The sequence below is a fragment of the Protopterus annectens genome, chromosome 7.part0 (assembly GCF_019279795.1).
Source record: "Protopterus annectens isolate FY-2018-M chromosome 7.part0, PAN1.0, whole genome shotgun sequence".
Taxonomy (NCBI): domain Eukaryota; kingdom Metazoa; phylum Chordata; order Ceratodontiformes; family Protopteridae; genus Protopterus; species Protopterus annectens.
The window spans coordinates 961,960,362-961,981,865 of NC_056739.1; the positions used below are offsets into that span (position 1 = coordinate 961,960,362).

The following is a 21,504-nucleotide window of genomic DNA, read 5'->3' on the forward strand; positions in this document are numbered from 1 at the left end:
TGGGAATGGGCAAGAAAGACGACCGGGACTGGCAGATGAAAATATGACTAAGACATGAAGTGTGAAAACAGATGTGGGGCAGACCTTAAAGTTAAAAAAGGACAGGTTTCCCCAGGGAGCAGAGGGACAGGGCAAGGAGCTGTTCTACGGGGTATTAAAAGAAAGAAGGTGCCAAAATAAGATTCCAAAGTTGATGAATGAGAATAAGAAGGAACTATAAGCCATTCGTCTTGACATTTTCTTTTAGCGTGACACCCTAATGTACGAGCTTAGACGTCATCTCTCACCATGAGTAACTTTAGAGTTTTTGGTTTCTGCAGGAAAGAAAATATTCAGTTTGATGAAAAATGCAGCCATCTCAAGTAGAACATTTAACAAGTGAGATCTTGTTACACTAGATTTTTAGCTTTGAAAAGTACTGCATCCTCGTCTTACTTTTGTCAAGTTAAGCTTTCCGATTAGTAGATGTTAAGCTTCATCAAGATCTGCACTGAATAATCGGAGTCAATACTTCCTCTTCCAACAAACTGATACCAAAATTCAATTCAACAGAGGTTCTTACTACTCTACTGAAAACAAACAGATGCAAACAAGCATGTATTAATGTCCTTTCCATCCTCCTGGCAACAATACAGCTGCACTGGAAAATATCCTACACTAGATCTTCATAAAAATTCCACAAGAAAAAATATTATGGGATGACGTAGATATTAAGTGGTTGGACATAACCTCTAACTCCCTGATATCTAGCATGAATTTGCATGTTTTTTACACAACTAATTAATAACCCCAAACATACATTATAGCAAGACACCAAATTCATTATTAGACTAGATCCTAGTATCAGACTCTAGCAAATTCACCATTACGGGACAATGTCAGACTCTCTTAACAACCATCTCCCAAGCTATACAACCAGACACCTCACATATCCAGCAGCATGTTTATAAAACATCAAACAACCTGTCCAAGTTTAACCCACATATATTTATTACTACCCTATCATCTTTTAACAAGAGAATATCCTAAAAATCCTCCCATTACACGATGCTGTAAATGAATTCAATACAACTCTAGTAATTAATGTCCAAAATAGCCTTAGAAGGAAGAGACTAAAAATAAGTAATGTAATTCAGCTATCCAAAAAGAGTAGAATGCTAATGCAGGAAATCATGGCAAAAATATAAAACATCATAATATCTTGAAAAATTAAAGACTGCTCCACAACCGTACTAAAAAGTAAACAAACGTTGACAAACGCTGCACTATAACAACTTTCAGCACAATAGCAGACACATCCCTAAAAATTTCTGGTCAGCCATTAAAAAAATCTTACATTCCAGCCAAAAATTCAACCCCGTCTCCTCTCCCAATAACTCACCACTTGAAAGTGCAACAGAATTCAACTCTTATTTCATAGACAGTATAACCATGCCTAACCAAGGACTCCCTAGCATCCAATTTCAACCCTGCCCAACAGCCATGTATCACCACATCCGCTTTCACTTTCAAACCTGTGCCCACATCCTATATAAAACAATTCTTAAAAAACTCAAACCATGCTCTACTTCAGCTGACGACCTTTCAAGAGAATGTTTTAAAATAGCAGCCGAAAGCATTGCCTATCCTGTCTCAATCCTTATAAATGGGTCAGTCCAGGAATCCCAAGTTCTCTCTCTCTGGAAAAAAAAATCAGACATTATCTGTCTACATGTGAGAGGAAGTTCAACAGACATTAATAACTTTAGAACTATAGCAATCTTATTCCCCCTCTCTAAAATACTTGAAAAATATATACAAAAAACAATTGCTTATCTATCTCTTTTAGGAAAAACTGATATCCTTCCACACAGCATGGCTTCTATCCCTTCTAATGTACTATTAAACCTCAAAATGGAGAACATCGATATCTGTGCAGTAACTGAGACCTGGTTTAAGGCTCCAGAAAGCACTCCTGCAATACCAGGCAACAACTCTTATCACACTTTTCGGCCAACAAACCAGGATCGAAGCACTAAAGGTGGAGGAGTGTCCACATTCAACAAGGATATTCACACCACCAGGTTAGTTGCCCAACACAATCCATCTGAAATTCTCCAGGTGCAACTAACACTAGGTAAGACTGCAATTCAAATTGTAGCTTGCTACAGATCTCCCACCATGCCCCAAGATTCTCACTACACCTTTCTAAACATACTGGAAAATATTAATATACAACCAAACACCCTAATACTGGGTGATTTCAACTACCCTGTCATCAACTGGGAAAACTACTCGTGTACCAACACCTTTTCCCAATGGTTCTTGGAATTCATAAATTCCAATGCCCTGGATCAACTAATCTATAGTCCCACCAGGGGCTCCAATATCCTAGACCTGGTCATTACCAACATGGGAAATCGATGCTCCACACCTATGGTCACCCCCTCGTTGGTCAGATCAGCCCCATAAGCTAATCACCCTTAACAACCACATCCCACCCCCACCCCCCAAGTAAGGAAACCTCCATAAAAAACTTCTCCAAAGCCAACTTCATGCTACTCAAGTCAGAAATTACACACTTCATGACACCCATGCAGACGGGAACTGAAGTTCGACTGCTGAGTCCTACACTAAGGCACTGTACAAGCACATCCACTCATGCATGAATTGTGCCATCCCAAATAGAACCAAGATGCTCTCCTCCAAAAAAAGCAAGCCAATCTGGTGGTCCCTTGCCATAAACAAACTTTACAACAAAAGGAAGAAACTGTTGCAGAAAAGAGAAAAATCCCAGGATGCAAAAAACTCCCTTACCAGCCTCAGTAAGAAGCTGAGATCCCTCATAAAATCCTCCAAAGCTAGTTGGGAAAATAAAACTGCCAAAGATTCCAAAGACAACCACAAGGCATTCTATAACTATGTCAAGAATCTAAATGGCAATGCTCAGATCTGCTCTGAGCTACAACAAAATGGCATTCAATATACTGATCCCAAGGATATTGCCAATATCCTAACAGATCGATTCAGTGCCAACTTCACCCCCCCTCTCACCCCCTAAATGGCCCATCTCAATATCGGAAGATTGTCAAATTCTGGTAATAACAGCCACACGGGGAAAAAAAAGCACTCTCCAAAGCTAAGAATACAGCATCCATGGGACCAGACGACATCCCGGGCTGTGTACTACATGAACTAGAAAATGAACTGGCACCTCGCCTAAGTGTCACGTTTAATCATACCCTCACCTCAGGCTTCATGCCCACTGAGTGGCGCATAGCTACAGTTATCCCACTCCACAAGGGGGGATTCACCTTGGATCCTGCGAACTACCGCCCCATCAGTCGGATGAGCCTGATCTGCAAGGCCATGGAACGTATTATCATAGAACTTACAAAGATATTGGCAACCTTAAAACATTGGACCCCACCCAGTTTGGGTTCGTGAAGGAGCAATCTTGTCTCCTGAACCTGATTGACTTCTTTGAATCAGTCTCCAGAGCCATGGACGAGGGTAAGGCAGTCCACACAGCCTATCTGGACCTTGCCATGGCCTTTGACACCATCCCCCACTCTGGAATCATAGATAAACTTACTAAGCTGCGCATTAATCCCTACATTTATTTTTATTTTATTTATTTTTATTTTGTTTAACGGCTAACTCTAACTGGATATATTCCATTTTTTTTAGGCCGGGAGAAAGGCACCATAGAGATAAGATAAACACAGTTACATAGTAAAAAATGAGCTGAAAAAAAAAGGAGGTGGGAAATAGACAAATATACAGGATAACATCATAGGATTCAACATTCACATAACATCACACAAAAAAAAAAAAAACAAAAACTTATTTCACATTATTTTTATTTTACAAAAAAAAAAAGAAAAAAAGAGAAAAAATATTAAAAAAAAAAAAAGAAAAAGTAATCAGTTGAAATTTATACTGTAAGTAAAAAAAATGAACCTAAAGGAGGAGAAGGATACTAGAGAGGTAGCTCTTATAAATAAAAAAAGTGTGGTAGTAAAGCTAAAATAAAAGAAAAAGAAGGGAAGAGGAGAGGGAGAGAAGGAGGAAAAATTGTGGATTTAGGGGTGTTACTGGGCTACTGCAGCACCAGTGATTTTTAAAGGTAAGTCTAGTTTTTTGTTGAACAGAACAGGAGTTGGAATAGAAGTAGAAGTCAGAGGGAAGTTGTCCAGTGTTTACCAACCAATGGTTAGAGAAGGAGTGAGTCAGGTTGGTTGTTGTTGTTAAAGTTAAAGTTACTAGCTAGAGGCTAGAGCAAGAGAGTTCAGGTTAGGAGGGGTAAAAAGTTTGGGAAAGTGCAGGAGTGTTATTAGGTTGATAGAAAGTTTGGACAAAGGGAAAGTGGGAAAGAAGCAACATATTTTCTAATTCCCCAGTGAGAAGTTGCTGAAGGTTCAGACAGTGGTGAGTTCTGATACTATTATAGTGTAGCCAGTAGTTTAGTTAGATTTTTCTTCAGGTTAGTGTAAAGTGAGAGGCAGAGAGGAGAGTTGAAATAAGGTGAGAGGGGCAGAGTAGCTTTGGCTGTCGGGGTTAAGAATGTTCTAATTCTGTAGGGAGAGCAATTTTTTGTTTTTACAGTTTTAATGGTATTATTGATGTGACAATCATAGGTAAGGTTGTGTCAATCATGACACACCTAGCAGTTTGGTAGGAGTCAGCTGATATGAGGGGTGCCCCATTAAGATGAGAGATAGAATCTAAATGTGGGGACCTAGTAGTTTAAAAAAGAGGAGGAGTTTTTTTTTTTTAGCATTAAAAAAGGGGCACGTTTTAGAACCATGCTTCTACTGTGTGGAATACATTTTGAGTAATAGTTTGAAAGAGTGTGGAGTCAGTGCATCATTCTATGCATGTATGTAGGGGAATGCTTGCTTGTAGGTTATAAAAAATAAAGAAGGGAGAGGTCCAAGAATAGAGCCTTTGTGGGACACCAAGAGAAAGTGGGAGAGAGAGGAGAGTTTGTTATCAAAGACAGGTCAATAAAAGTGCAAGAAAGAAGAATATTATTTATTGCGGTTTGTGTTTATGAAGTCAGTAAAGACATCACTCAATGGGTTGCCAACTGGCTTACTGACAGAACCCACACTGTAACAGTAGCTGACTCCAAATCCAGCTCCAGACAAGTGACAAGTGGGGTACCTCAGGGTTCAGTCCTGGGACCTCTCTTGTTTGGCATCTACTTCTCTGAAGTACAGGCCAATAATAAGGGACTCTGGCTAACAAAGTTCACAGATGACTGCAAACTGGGAGCCACTATTGATTCCCCAAATGATGTAGATACTCTACAAAAGGGCCTTACAGAAACAGATGCTTGGTGCCAGAGACATGGGCTCAAGCTCAATGCCAAGAAATGTACAGTCTTTGGGAAAAAATGTACCCATGAATTACCACATAGGTGGCAGTACACTAAACACTGAAAGTGTGATAAGATACTTAGGGACACAGGTGGACAGTGGTCTCACCTTCAATAACCACATTGACACAACAGTCAGGAAATCCTTCTATGTGGCACACCTCATCACTAAGGGCTTTTCATCCAGAAAAAAGGAGGTCATTGTCCCACTGTACTCATCCCTCATTAGACCCATTACAGAATGCAACGCCCCATTTGGTATGTACCTCTCAAGACATCTACAACAACTGGAAAGGTCACAGAAATACCTCACTAAAAGAATCAAAGGCCTAAAGCAGATGCCGTATGCTGACCGCCTTAAAAAACTCCAGCTATACTTTGTCACATATTGTGAACTCCGAGTCGATCTCTGCTTAACATACAAGGCCATGTCAAACCCACTGCTGTTGGACATGCTACACAAAGAAATCCCAATCCCTCAGAGCCACATGCTCCAGGGATCGAAACCTTGTCATTACAATAAACAAAACATGCTGGAGGGATAGGTTCCTGACCCAGAGACTCCCCAGACTCTTGAATAGACTGCCCATACATGTCAAGCAGAGCACCTCTTTGGCCATCTTCAAAAGGAACCTTGATGATTGGATGGGAGAAAGGAAATTCACCCCAGGGATCACGTCCATCACCCTGCTAGACAGGGATCCAGGGAAGTAAATAGTGTGGGAAGAAATAGCCAGGGAATTGTTATGGCTAGGCTTGTATAGGCCCTAGGGCTGATAGCCTAGTACCAACCTATGAACCTATTAAATCAAAAGGTGCTTCACCAAAGTATTAGTTTAAGGGTGTGCACACTTATGCAACCAGCTTAATTGTATGTTTTTTTATTTTTTATATTTTTCCCCCTGAACAGATTTGTTTCTTTTTCAATTGACTTGTACGGGTTATAGGTCACATTAAAGGTGGGAAAAGTTTTGAAATGATTTATTGTGGTCTCATTTTTTTTTATATCACAAAAACTTGGCATTTTAACAGGGGTGTGTACACTTTTTAAATGTATTGGAGTTTATGAAGTGTTTTATGAGAAGATATTAAAGTAGAGCAAATATTATTGTAAAGAGATGACAGTAAGAGAAGAGATTAGCATATACATCTCTAGAATTGAATACAGTAGCCCTGTTTGTGTAACTTAAAAAAAATGGAGGATACTGGTACTTCCTGGGGACAAAGGATGTGTGGGGCATTAGGTAGGGTTGTAATAGGGGCAACTGTTAAGTATGAGTTGTTTTAGCTCCTTTATAAAGTGTGAGGAGTGGGGTGATGGATCTTATGTATGAGGGGAGTTTGTTCCAGGTTTGGGCTACAGAGTATTTGTAGAATAGTTTTCCAATGTTTTTATTAGGTTTATAGATGTCTAGGAGTTGTTGATCAGAGGTATGGAGAGGACAGTTGGGGGTGAAGAAGAATACAAGGGAAGAGAGAGAAGAGCAGGAAGTAGGTTTGTGTAGTACAGAATGTTTGATATGAAATTATGACAGTTGAAGTTGTTGGGGGAATTCTAGCCATTTTAGTGAGATGAGAGTGAGACAGTGGTGAGAGTTATAAGGTGAGTTGGTAGAAAATCTGGCTATTTTGTGGTAAGTTTGTTCTAGATTAGATAAAAGTGTAGATTGTAAGTTGGTAAAGATTGGGGCTGCTGGGGGGAGGGAAGGAAGAGTGTCTGTGCCAGTTAGAGTTTAGTGTCATTGGCAAGAATTTTCTTACAGTAATCCCAATTTTTGATGCTTTTTTGATACTCTGTTGCATATGCAGGTTAAATTTTAGTTCATCATTGATAACGGTTCCTGGAAGTTTAGTATGGGGTTCAGCTGTAATATTGGTCTTGTCAACGGATGTGATGACAAAGGTTAATTTATGGTTGGATAGAGGTTGAGGAAGACATAGCGGAAGTTTAGTTTTTTTTTTTTTTTATTTAGGATGAGCTGATTGTCAGAGAGTCACTTTACTACAAACATTAAAGAGTCTTAGGTGAGAGCATGTAGATGAGAGATATTGTTGGAGATGGAGATGAGCACAGAACTGTCTGCATATTGAATGAGGGAGGATTGGTTGCAAGAGGTATGAAGATCATTGTTGAAAATACTGAACAGAAATGGGCCCAGGAAGGAGCCCTGGGAGACTCCAGATTTGATGGGTAGGAAGGATTAACAGGATGAGAGCCACCTTACTGATTTTTGCCTATTAGAGAGGTAACCTGTGAACCAATCAAGTGAGGGCCTGGAGAGAGTGAGATCAGATAGTTTAGAAAGACGTAGAGAGTGTGATACAGTGTCAAAGGTTTTGGAGAGGTCTAGGAAAAGACAGGATACACGGTGGTTATTGTCTCTGGCTTCGGCTACGGTGTGACTAAAAGATAACAGTGCAGTGGTAGTATTGTGATTTGGCCTGAAGCCATGTTGGGTGGGAGTAAGAAGGTGTTCTTGGAGAAGAAAGTGCAGTAACTGATTATGTATGCATCTTTCAAGTATTTTTGACAGAGGGGAGTATAGCTATGGATCTATAGAGAGATGGGTCAGTAGAGTTACCACCTTTTTGCAGTTGAGCACTGTAAAAGGATTTACAGATGTCTCAGAATGGGGCTTCTTGAATAGATCTATTGATTAGCAGAGAAACAAGGCAGACTATGGACTCAGTGGCTAGTTTGAGGAAGATAGGAGGAAGATTATCAGTGGAGTGAGAGCAGGGTTTACATTTGTGCAAGAGAGATTTGATGTAAGGAGTAGAGATTGGTTTAATGGAAAAAGGGTTTCTATAGTGTGAGTTAGAAGAGGTGGGAGGGGGGTGTGAAGGGGGAAAGAGCTGTGGTTGGTGTGATTAGAAGAGGTAGGAGGGAGGACAGCATTATGGTTGGTGTGAGTGCGATTTTGGAAAGTTTCTATGAAGTAATTGTTGAAAAGGGTGGCAGTTTCTAGTGGGGTATTATTATGGAAATGGGTAGGAGTGGAAGGGTTTCTAGGATGCAAATTTTGTTTAGAGTATTCCAGAAATTTTGAAGGTTAGATTATCTATTGAACTGGGGTGAGTAAAAGAAGTTTTTCCTGAAAACAAACTACTATTTTTCTGTATACCAAAACCTGTACCATTCTAAATATACTATACATATATATATATATATATATATATATATATATATATAGCTTTAGTATCACTTCCTCAAACCAACATTCTGCAAGTGTTCAGATTTCTGAAAAATAATATCTGGAATCAGAACAACTAACTAAAAAATGTAGAAGGAAGTATTTTCGGTAAAGTCAAGATCTCAGAAATGTTGACTTTACAGAAAATACTACACTTCCGGTCAACAATAACACAATGTTTTTACAGGGGGGCAAGCACCCCTGCGACCCCCACACCCCCTGTTACTTAGATATACAAACTCTGGGATCACACTATAGTGAGGGAAAGTGTACATTTCCCGATCTCCACTCTAGCGCGATCGGCATCAAAATGTAGAAATTCACAACAGTGAATGCTGTATTACATTTGCTGTTGTAAATTTCTACATTTTGGCATTCGCTCTTCCGATTCTACCAAATCAGTAGATTTGCACTAATGTGAATTGCATGAAGTGTGATCGGGAAAATGATAGCAATCCTATATATGCATACATATATATATATATATATATATATATATATATATATATATATTTATATATATATATAAATACATATATATATATATATATATATATATATATATATATATATATACATTTATATATATATATATATATACATACATATATATATATATATATATATACACACACATATATATATATATATATACAGATAAATATACATATGTATATAGATATATATATATATATATATATATATATATATATAGATAGATAGATAGATAAATATAGTAGTAAAACAGTTAAATGTGATTATCATCTACCCAGCACTACAAAGTAAAACTATGATCTGTAATGGAAAAAATATACAATTATATATAAAACTAATACCATGAAAATTCCAGGTCTACTTTGCAGAGGAAATATACAACTTGTACAACATGAGAACCATTATCAGCAAATACCCTTGAGGTAAGAACAAATTAACCAGGCATACAGATAGATGGATAGTTAAATGCAGAACCTTACTTCCACTGAGCTGGCTGGGGTCGTAGATCATTTTCAGGACCAGGAAACACAGTTGGTGGGGGAGGCACATATCCTCCTCCTGTATACAAAAAAAAAAATAATAATAGTAATTAAATAAATAAATAATACAGAGCTAGATATATAGAGAGGTAAAACAAAATCACTACTGGAACCTCAGTCTGGACAAAACAAGCACAACATCACTATGTTTTTCTGCTTATTGCATTTTAGGTGATCCAGATTGAAAGTCCTGGTTTATTTTACAACAGAACAATATGGTGCTTGATCAAAATTACAAAATTAACCTTAGCAAATCTGAAAGGATTACAAAAGCACAATATTTGCTGATAATAACTACTGATGACATATTGTTTAGAGACACCAGCATTTTCCATGTATTCTTGTTATTGGTGGTGGAAGACCAGATGGCTATGGGTCCTTTTCACACTCCAGGTGTCTAGATTGCATTATGGGGGTGCTTCACTTCTGAGTGTGTTGTTCTTCTGAAGTCCCATCTGCTTTAGTTGCTGGTAGCTCAGGTGGATGTAAAACATCCCATGGCATCCATCAAAAAGAGTAGAGGAAGTTCCAGAATTTCCTGGCCAAATTTCTCCTGGGAGTATAAACAATACCTCAGATCAACTCGAAAAACAGGCTGCTAGCCTAGTGGGACTGTTCTGGTCAACAAAAGGATTAAAAAAAGATAAATTTGAAAAAGCAGAACAATATGGAAAGAGCTGTACCAACCTTCTAATTTACCAAAGACATAATCATAAAAAATAACAATTTTTGAAAAATGTTTTTACACTAACATGTGAAAGGTCTCACCATGGCTGTAGATGTCTGGCTGGAAGGAACATTGTAGTAGGATAGTCATAAGATGAATGGAGATTAACTACACAATCTTCCAGTGAGGTCTAGAAAGCATTCATATATCAGAGGGCATGAGGTCACCTTACTGCTACTTGTAAAGAAAGTCACCCCGCCAGGATGTCTAGAGGGACACAAGTTAGAAAGGTCACTAACATGAAGTTACTGTACCATACTATTATTGCTCTTGGGGATATCTCCCCCCACCTACAGTTAAGGTTGGGACTTTCTCTCTATCCAGCACTGTTTATTTTACTTATACTGCTCATGCTCTGTTTACGTCCTATAAAATAGACGTGTCGATCCTATATAAAAAAGTACGTCCCTAAAACTGGGTGTTCAGCTGCTCACAGGATGCTACACACTGGTAAATAGTTATCCAAGGAGAGAGAAAATGCAAACAGCTGGTACTAAACTAGTATGTACAATGGTGACAAAGAACATTATTCTGTGAATGTTCCAGACAGTGAAGAAAGACCTAATATAGGACCCTGACAGGGGAGAGTGAGTCACCTACTTGGAAGGGCAACAGTCTGCGGTGTTTCTCCAAATATATCTGAATGTAAAATCAGTATGTTGCATATTTATGGAATACATCCCAGCTCCCTGAGTAGCAGGGGTAGTAAAAAATCGCAGCGGCATGACACAAAACAATACAATGAATGCACCCAGCACCAGTTAGAAGGAATGTCCTGCAAGTCAAGCTGGAAACCAGGAAAAACAAATACTAGCTGACTGTCTTCCTTCTGTGATGACTAAATTGCTCCTTACTGTTCCAAAATGCAAAATTGTGGATGAAAATTGTAAAATTTACAGTACAACCTGTGCCAAACTTCAGCAGGTAAATCATTAAATCAGCTTCAGCACAGGCCTCTCTGAAGAGATATGTTATCCTATCCACAGTTTATGGTTTATACGGACACCTATCTAAGTCAGGAATTAGGACATGCAGTGAGAGGCCCTGTGTACTTTCCTTGGGGATAGTCAGCAAAAGACAGATATGCTACATTTGCATACTTGCAAGTATACATCTGTATCTGTCACTGTGCTGGAGTCCTAATAAGAAAAGTCAATGACATAATGCCAGTCTACCATGCTCTTAAGAATTACATTTTGTTAACCTTGTGGTCAGAAAGCAGCTGCCCCATTTAGTAACGTTGTAAGTGTTTGAGGCATTGAAGTCTTCCTGATTCTAAATTCAACAGCAAACCTTGTTAGTCAAAGCCAGGAGAACTAGTAAGCTACAGATGCCTAGCATCCATTTCTGTGCAATAGCTGGTTTGCTAGTGGTCTTGTATACAAATTAGATGATCTGCAAATCAAACAATGGAGGCTATGCCAAACAGATTTGCTGTTCACAGCATACCATTTAGTTTGTAAAGTAAACAAACCTTGTCCATCGTCTAATCCAAAAATGGTACTATACATGCTGAGGTTTGTGAGAGTTTACAAAACACACCACCATAAAAATAAACTGTTACACACATCATGAATTCCTGACCTGATAGTAAAGTACCTGGTTAGTTTGCAATTCTTTCTTTCTTCGTGGCAGCCAAAATAATAACAGAATAAACCTAAGGGCTTGTAGAAAAACCTGATATATGCAGACTAAATTTACAGCATCGCAGAATAGTCACTGCAGTGGTAGTCCAACAATCCAGCATATCAGAAGCAAAATGGCATCTGTGAAGACAGAACATCTTAAGAAGCAACACATGGATCTGAATTCTGATAATATTGACACCTGCTGGATTGGGGGATTGTTAATATAAGGGACGGGTTTTCCAAATCATCTTGGATAGGAACATTGGAAAGAGAAAGAAAAAGGATAACTCCTGTGCCCAGTACTTGGTGCTGCTGCTAACAAAAAAAAAAAAAAACCAACCAGGTTAAATAGAGCTTTCACAGTAAACTTCACATAATATGCCTCTAATGGTCTAGTGTTTGATTCCCTCAGCCACCATTTGCTTGTTGTGCGAGTTTGGGCATGTCACTTAACCAGACATTGCTCCTGGGCTGAGTCTGAAAAAGTCCAAGTGGATCAGTGAACTATCCAGGTAACAAATATAAATTCAAACAAATGAACAAATAAATAAATAAAAACAACCTTCCAAAGTTCTGTTTCACTGAAAACAGTCTTCATACTCCAAATTTAGAAGAAAGCAAAGTATTTTCCTTTCTCTGATCTGAAAATATCTCAGACAAGCATGTATCAAAATGCAGCAATATGTAGTAAAGCCACCTCCCTCCTTTCCTAAAGAAAAAGAGACAGCAGCATTTCTAGTGTCTCCTACTTCACTGTGTGTTTTAACAGAAAGGTCTTTTAGATAACCATGTTTGGAAAGGCATGACTGTAATGACTACCCTCTTCATATTCACTTATGTTGTCGTACAATGTAGGGAGTGCCACCTAATGTCAGAACTGCTGTCACTGCAAACTCCTCATGAATACAGACTGTGAGACGTCTGCCCATCTCCCTTTGGTGCAGTAGTGATGTAATGTGAAGCAGTGCACATGACAGTACAGCACACTACTTTCAGGAGGGAGGTTCTGCCACCCTAGCCCACAGTTAATCACTGTAAATCGTAGGTCCTATGGTGAAGGTTGAGTGTGAAGTTTGCTGAGAGGAGTTCTTCTTGTATATGTTTTTGTTTTGGGGTGGGCGGGATGTGGATTTCCCAGTGAGATTGGGTTATAGAATAACCAGCAGTATAGAAAGATCCACAGCAAAAGGTGTAACTGAGTGTTCCTACCACATCACTATCCATGGTGGATTAAAATATATCAACTGTGCTGGAGAAGAAGACAGTGACCCAATGACACCATATATGGGATTAACCAAAGTCTGCACAGTGAAGATTAAGTCACCATTTGTGACTTCTGCATATGTTCTCCATTAACCCAAATTCAAGGAATGGATATAAACAAACAAGAATTGAAAGTGAGAGCCCATATCAATGGTTAAACTAGTGAAGTATTGCCTTTATATGACTAAGACCCAAGATATAATACAGAAAATGCATTGCTTACAGGAAAGGGCATATCAGATATTTATAAGGCCACTTAATGAAAATGAACACCACTACACAGCTAAGAGAGAGACTGCACAAGTCCTAAAAGTACAAGATCCAAACAGAAAAGCAGTGACACCACCACAGATGACTGGCAAACCTGTTAAAATCCAACAAAAATGCTGAACACAAATCTTTTACTGAAAACTTGAGACCTAAAACGTTTAAGACAAAAATAAAATCCCTCTCAAATGATAAGCGCTTTCGGAAATACCTCCTTCAGATCGTAAATTCTTATGACAATAAATTAAAAGATCAAAAAATTCATAAACTCTCTAGGGATATTTCTGATTTTAAGCAAGGAAGGATTTTTGAATGGCCCAGGGAAGACAGACCAGCCCATTTTAAGAGTCAACAGTTATCTAGATTACCTGCCTTGTCATCTCCTACACATAGATCTCACATCAATATGAATTTCTCCACCTTGCCTAAGACGAATGGTGTGATGGCACCCAAAGCCTCTTCGTCTACCACCAGTGTTCATTTCATGTTTTCATCTGATCTCACAGCTGATGAGGAGAGACAACTTGTCTGCCCAACAGACACTAGACCCAAACAAGGAGCGTCACATTGTTCACAATTTACAGTTTTTTTTTTAAACAAACCTAGAAATGGAATACCAGGTCCAACAGTCAGGACAGGAAGAAAAAGAAATCAATCCAGTAACCAGGACTGATTTGGTAGTGAATTTGTCTAATTTTGCATTAAGTAAAGACCAACTGAACCTGCTTAATAAAGGTTTAACTTTTATTCCTTCCTTGGGTTCTGATTTGAGTGAGTTTGTTCTGGAAGCAAAATATTTTGGTAGAAATGTATCACTGAAGAATATTTTTGGTCATCAGAATAATCAACCACAAACCATTTTAAAGAAATCCAGTACCTTTGTTCCTGTCAACCATCCTACAGTGGATCTCTTTATCAAGTTATGTGAGAAAGAAGTGGAACAAATTAGACAAAGTGGTCTAGGAACAGCTCATTTCTACACTATAACCAGTGGAGAGAGAAAGTCACTGGTTGAACTTCAGAGAAACCCAGAGATTGTGATCAAGCCCTCAGATAAAAGTGGTGCCATAGTTATTCTTGATTCAAAATGGTACAAAGACTCAATGAATATGATGCTGTCTGAGGAGAAAATGTATGAAAAGATCACCAAGTTTTTTTGGACCGAAAAATAACCAAAGTAAGAAAGATCTACATGAAATGCTGGTGCAAAGACGCATAAGCCAGGACCTTTATGAGTTTTTTGATGCATCTTATCCATCCATTCCCTCTATAAGTGGCCTTCCCAAGATTCACAAAAGTATCACAGACCCACCACTCAGACCCATTGTTTCAGGACGTGGATGGGTGATGGAGCCACTTTCCATTTTTGTGGAGAAAGAGTTAAAGACTACTAGCGGCTATTCCAACCACTCTTAAGAGACACTGGTATGTTTTTGACACAGGTGAATATGTTTATGAATACTGCAGAAGACCTGTCCAACATTTTGCTTGTGACTATGGACATTTGTAGTCGTTTTACTTCCATTCCTAATGATTATGGAATCAAGTCCATCAGAGCCTTAGGTTCTACAGTTCCACATAATCTGAATTTAGACCTCATTTGTACACTACTTGAGATGATCCTGGAAAGCAATATCTTTTTCTATGGAGATTATTATTGGCAACACTGGGGTGTGGCCATGGGCACACCCTGTGCCAACAGTTACTCAAATCTTGTTTTAACTGTTTGGGAGAGAACACATATTTTTAATACCATCAATACTTGGTCCAACAACGTGGTCTTTTATGGACGTTTTGTGGATGATGTCTTTCTTTTATGCAAAGGGGATGAGAATGAGCTGAAGAAATTTGTCACCTATCTGAATAAAACCACTACCTTCTTAAAATTTACTGTCCAGCGTTCCCGCTCCAAAATTGATTTTTTTTGGATGTGAAAGTGTTCTTGGATGAACATAAACAGGTTGGCACCTCTACCTTCAGGAAGGACACGTGGAAAAATCATTTACACAAAAGTAGTCTACACCCCAGACACATCTCCAGGAACATTATGAAGAATGAGATGACCAGGATCTCACGACTTTGTACCAAGGAATCAGATTTTGACAAGGAGAGACACTTTTTACAAAAAACTTAAAGGAGAGAGGCTATTTGACCCTTGATATTGATGTGAGCTAAGAGGAACTACAAAATCTCAGATAGACTAAAGGCTTACCATATGTTAACAAGCAGCTACAAAAGGAAAACTCTTATGTGAGAGACAGACAGTATCAACATAATGACTGTGTCAAGTTTATTTTGACTTACACCAATGATAATCGTCAGATTTGTGAAGTGATAAAAACATTCTGGCCGATCCTAACCGAGGATAGTAAACTTTGTGAAATTGTTGGTGAGCATCCGAAGTTTGTCTTTAAAAACAAGAAGAACTGGAAGCGTCTACTCTGCCAGAAGGATGGCTTCCATCGTAACTCCAACTGGAGCAAACAAGGCACCCTCCGATGTGGCAGATGCTCTGCTTGCAGAACTATAGATGTACTTAACACTTTTAAACATCCCATCAGTGGACTGGAATACACCTTTTCGTGTAAAGCTGACTGTAATACGCAGCACTTGGTGTACCTCGCTACTTGTCAAAGCTGCACTACCTATTATGTAGGCAAAACAGATCAAATCTTTAAAAATAGAATACTTAGGCATCTGAGAGATATTCATAATAAGGACCTTAAGAATGCCCTTGCTTGTCATATTTCTCAACTTCCAGGACATTTTTTTAAGTTTAAGGCTACTGAAGTTACACCTAAAGGGATGAAACTAGGGGATATCACCAACAATACTGAAAGGAATGAAACCAAATGGATCATAAATGTGAGAGCAGACAAGCTTCCTGGTTTAAACACTGTCGTTCCTCTGAGACCCATTCTAAAGTATAGGAAAACAGCCATTGGTTGATGTGAAGGTGTGTTTTCCTTTAAGTGCTCTGATTGGCTAGTTTTCTGATTGGAGCTCAAGGATGATACCTGGCTGTGACTGGTTTGTGATATTCTGACTGATGATTGGTTTATGTAAATAAGTACTTCTCTTCAAGCTTGTTGATTGGCAGTTTGCCGATTGGTTCTTTGGCAGAACAAGCTGAAGCCAATTGTTTGTGTATATCTTTTAAAAGCATGTTGTTACTGTTTCCCTTTACGATCTGAAGAAGGTTTTTCCGAAAGCGCTTATCGTTTGAAAGGGATTTTATTTTTGTCTTGCCACATTTTATGTCTCAAGTTTTCAGTAAAAGATTTGTGTTCATCTTTTTTGTTGGATTTTAACAGGTTTGCCAGTTGTCTGTGGTGGTGTCACTGCTTTTCTCTTTGGATCTTGTTCTTTGTAACAGTGCACCTTTAGCAGTTACAGGTTTATTTTGTGCTTAAGTCCTAAAAGTAGGTTGCAAAATTGGGCCTTGAGTGCCAGATCAATCTTTGTCAAAGTGTCTGTTGTTGGGATGAACAGTACTGCAGTCTGAGTAAAAGTAGCACATAAGCTCATAAGGGGACTGACGTCTGGTCAGTTGTGCTTTTATCTTCTCCAGCTTTGTGCTTCAGAGGTGTGTCTTAAAGCCTTTAGAAAGTCAGACAGCTGGCCTAATGTGTTTTCACAGGCTAAGGACTCCTGTTCCATTCCCTCTCTAGCAACACAGATGACAATGCTGGTCCTTGAGGAATATCTGTTCCTTGCACAAGCATGTAATAATTTTTGGTAAGGTTCCTCAATTTAGCCCAATTTATTAAAAGTACAGTTGTGTGCACTTACGATAAATGTAGATGTTTGAGTGTATTCACTGTTGCAGTCATCACATTTGGGTTATCCTGCCAGGGGTAGCCCTCAGTCGGCCCAAATCCAGATGCTTAGTATTTCTACATCAGTTGCTGTCGCTCCAGGACTGACGTCATGTCGTCATTGGTATAAAATCAGGCAGCCGACACCATTACATCAGATTTTTTGCCCCAACTGTCATTCGCCCCTAAATAGGGAGCTAGGTTATGGTGGAAGAACACCACCAGTAGAAAGTAAATACCAAAAATTCCCTGTAAGGACAGAGGAAGTGAGAGAGAGAGAGAGAGAGAGAGAAGGGGGATGGAGGGGGGAAACCAGGACTGCAACAGTGAATACACTCAAACATGTACATTTATGATAAGTGTACACAATTGTGCTATGTTCTTCATGTTTCACTGTTGCAGTCATCACATTTGGGTTGATTCCCAAAGCTGAAGAAAAGGGTGGAGGCAGTCAAGAAGACTAGGGGCTGGCTAGGATGCCCTGCAAGACTGCAGTGGCAAAGCCTGCCCTGGATTTGGAGAAAATAGGTAGGTGGTAATGCTTGGTGAAGGTATAAACAGAAGTCCATGTTGCAGCCCCCAGATGTCCCTGGTGTGGACCCCTCTGAGAAAAGCTGCAGAGGTGGAGGTTGCCCTGGTGGAATTTGTCCTGACCCCCTTTGGGGGGGGGGGGGGTTCCTGTGCTGTTTGTAGCAGAAATGGATGCAATGTGCTATCCATTTAGAAATTGTTTGTTTGGATATGGCCTTGCCCTCTGCCCCTGCTGCGGAGCTGACTAGCAATTGGTCAGTTTTTCTAAAAGATTTAGTCCTATCCAGATAGAATCTGAGCTATCTGTGCACATCTAGAGAGTGCAGAATCCTTTCCCCTTGTTTCTTGGGTTAGGGAAAAAGGTGGGCAAATGAATGGCTTGGTTGACAGCCACACTGGACACCACTTTAGGCATGAAGGAGGGGTTAGTCCTGAGGGAGACCCTGTCAGCATGGAAAATGATGAAGGGCTCTACAGCCACGAGTACTTGTAGTTCTGATACTCTTCTAGCTGAAGTGATGGCCAGAAGCAAGGCTGTTTTCCAAGAGAGGAGTTTTAACTCTGCTGAAGCTGCAGGTTCAAAGGGGGGGGATAGGGTAAGCATTTCCAACACAAAGTTAAGGTCCCAAGCTGGGATAGGAGCTCTTCTGGGTGGCCTTAAGTTGTTAGCCCCTCTTAGGAACTGTTTGATGAAAGGGTGTGAGAAGAGAGGTGGCTCTGTGCTATAATGAGCAAAGATGGCAGAGGCATGAATTTTAATAGAAAAGAAGGATAGATCCCTGTGTAGTAGGTCAGCTAGGTAATCCAGGATGAGAGGAAGGGAGGGAGGGCTGTGCTGTTTCAGCTCCCTTAGCCTGGATCCAGGTGCAAAATCTTTTCCACTTGTCAGCATAGGATTTTCTAGTGCTGGGGTATCTGGCCTCACGTATAACATCTAGGACTTATTTGCTTAGGCTGGCAGTTTGAGGAAATGTCAGGGAATAAGCCAGGCTGCCAGGTTGAAGGCCTGCACTTGAGGATGCATGAATTCTCCATTCTTCTGGGTCAGGAGTGTTGGGATCTGAGGTAGGTGCCATGGTGGCAGGGATGACAAGCTGCACAGCAGTGGGTACCAGTGCTGGCGTGGCCAGTCTGGGGCAATCAGGACTGCCCTTGGTTTTTCCACCCTGATTCTGAGCAGTACCCTTGAAATGAGTGGTAGAGGGTGAAATGCGTAGACCATGAGGTTTACCCACTGGAAGGATACAGCATCCACTTTCCAGGCTTTGCTGTGAGGTTCACTGGTGCAGAATTTGCCGAGCTGATGATTGGAGGAGGCGGCAAATAGATCCACCTTCATGGTGTCCCATTTCTGGGTTACAAGGGTGAAGGTTCTGTGGTCTAGCTGCCACTTATGTGGGTCTAGCAGAGAGTTGTCTGCCAAAGAGTTTAGGGAGCCTGCCAGGAATTGTGCTAGCAGGTGTAGTTGCATGGCTGAGGCTGTGTGCCAAAGGGTCATGGCGAGTCTACAGAGAAGATAACACTGAGTCCCTCCTTGCTTGTTGATATACCACATCACTGTGATGTTTTCGGTTTTGATCAGTAGAGGCCCCAGGGAGAGTAGGGGGTCTGAAAGCTGTCAGGGCGTGCTGAACAGCTAGCATCTCTTTTTGGTTGATGTGCAGAAGAATTTGATTTGGGCTCCATTGCCCCTGAATGCACCTGCCGTCCAGGTGTGCACCCCAGGCACAGTCTGATGCTTCTGTGGTGAGGGTCTGGGCAGCGTGGAGTTGTGAGAAGGGAAGCCTCTTGTTGTGGCTGCATGCTGCTGCCCACCAAAGAAAATCTTTCCTTAGACAAGGTATCATTGGTATGATAGTTTCCAGGTCTTGAGAGTGTTGACACCAATGGCTTTTTAGGTACCACTGTAGTTTCCTCATAATGCAGTCTGGCATATGGAATGAGTAGAATGCAGGAGGCCATGAACCCTAGAGCTTGCAGAATTTTCCTTGTGGATAACTGGGTTCTGGTGGCTAGTTAAGAGAAGTAGCCTGTCAGGTAGGCTTGTTTTTCTGGAGTAAGGAATGGCATCTGAGATGATATGTCTAGGCTTGCTCCCAGGAATAGAATTTTTTGTGTGGGTACTAATTTAGATTTCTTTTTGTTGCTAGTGTACCCCAGGGACGTCAGTAGTGCCTTTACAAAAGTAAGGTGCTGTAACAGCTTTTCCTGACTGCCTGAATCTAGCAGGGGTAAATTTTAATATTTCTTTGTCTGCAAAAAACAATGGCTGGGGCCAGGCATTTTGTGAAAACTCTGTGAGCAGTGAATAAGCCAAAGGGAAGCACAGAGAAATTAAAGTGCATAGATCCTGCCCTGAAACATAGATATTTCCTGCAAGATTACCTGATTGGGATGTGTAGGTAGGCCTCTTTTAGGTCTAGGGTGGCTAATCAAGCATCCTTGGAAAGCATGGGAAGAAGCTGCTGGAGGGTTAGCATTTTGAATTTTCGTATCACCAGAAAGGTGTTAAGAATGGATAGGTCGAGGATTGGACGCCAGGTGCCCTCTTTTCTGGGTACCAGGAAGAGTCTGGAATAAAAACCTTTGCCTATCTGGTTTGCAGGAGCATGCTGTATTGCCCTCATGGAGAGCAGGGAAAGGACTTGCTTTTTGGCCTCTGCCCACTGGTTTGGAGGAAGATCTGGGAACCCTCTTGGGGTTGGCAGAGAGCGAAAGTATAATTTGTATCCCTGGGACACTATGTTGAGGACCCATCGGCGGTTGGTGATAGAGGCCCAGTTGTTTGCAGAAAAGGAGAGTTTTCCTCCTAGGGGCACAAGCAGGTGGGCAGAGGTAAGGGGTGGATGTGTAAAGTCATTGTGAGTTCTTACCGTAAGGGGGTGGCTTAGCATTCCCTGTTTTTGAAGAGGAGGAACTCCATTGCTTAGATCTCTGCATTCCCTGGGGCTGCTGTCTGTGGGGGGGGGGTCTGCTTCTCCTGGGTCTGGGCTGAGCTGGCCTGGAGGGGGCTGGAAAAGACCAGTGTTTGGAGGGGCAATGCCTACTGAACCTCGGAGGTTGGACCTGTAAAAAGTCTTTAAATGTCTGCATAGATTTAGCTTTTTCTTCCATCTTTTTTAAGACCTCTTCTGCCTTGGTGCCAAACAAATTGTCTTTGTTCAATGGTGTGTCCAATAATTTTGATTTGACATGGTCTGGCAAGGTCTGTTCCTTAAGCCAAGCATTCCTCCTAAGGACAGAACCAGTGACTGCTACCTTGCAAGATGCTTCTAGGGCATCAAATCCACATAGCAAGGTGTGTTTAGTAACTTGGCTTGCAGAATGCATAAGCTCTTGTAATTCTTTATTTTCTGCACAAGCAGGAAAGGAAGATATTTTTTGTTTATGGAATTCCATGGTATGCTGCTGATATTTCAGCATGTGGAAATGACAATTTAGTGCTCTAATAGCAAGAGTAGTAGAGGTGTATACTTTTTTACCTCATCTGTCTAAAGCTTGGGAATCCCTGTCTGAGGGGGTGGGATTCTTAGCTGAGGTTGCTTTTATTCCTTTAGGCCCTTGAGAGATGACCTCTGGGTCAGCAGTAGGATTTTTGAAAAAGAATTTGAGAGTCAGGGACTCTGTAGTACCTGTCTGGTTTCCTGGGAGCAGGAGGAAGGGTGTCAGGGGTCAAACTA

General features: G+C 40.5%; 1 protein-coding gene across 4 annotated transcripts in view; it reads right to left on the reverse strand.

Moving 5' to 3' along the window:
• The window catches only part of LOC122806803 (protein SSUH2 homolog), a 621,468-nt gene that overhangs the window by 244,579 nt on the left and 355,385 nt on the right, over positions 1-21,504 (reverse strand). For all 4 annotated transcript variants that reach the window (XM_044077526.1, XM_044077524.1, XM_044077525.1 and 1 more), the window contains exon 4: positions 9,531-9,609. In XM_044077526.1, coding sequence (XP_043933461.1) covers positions 9,531-9,609 — 79 coding nt within the window. The remainder of the gene's footprint in view (positions 1-9,530; positions 9,610-21,504) is intronic.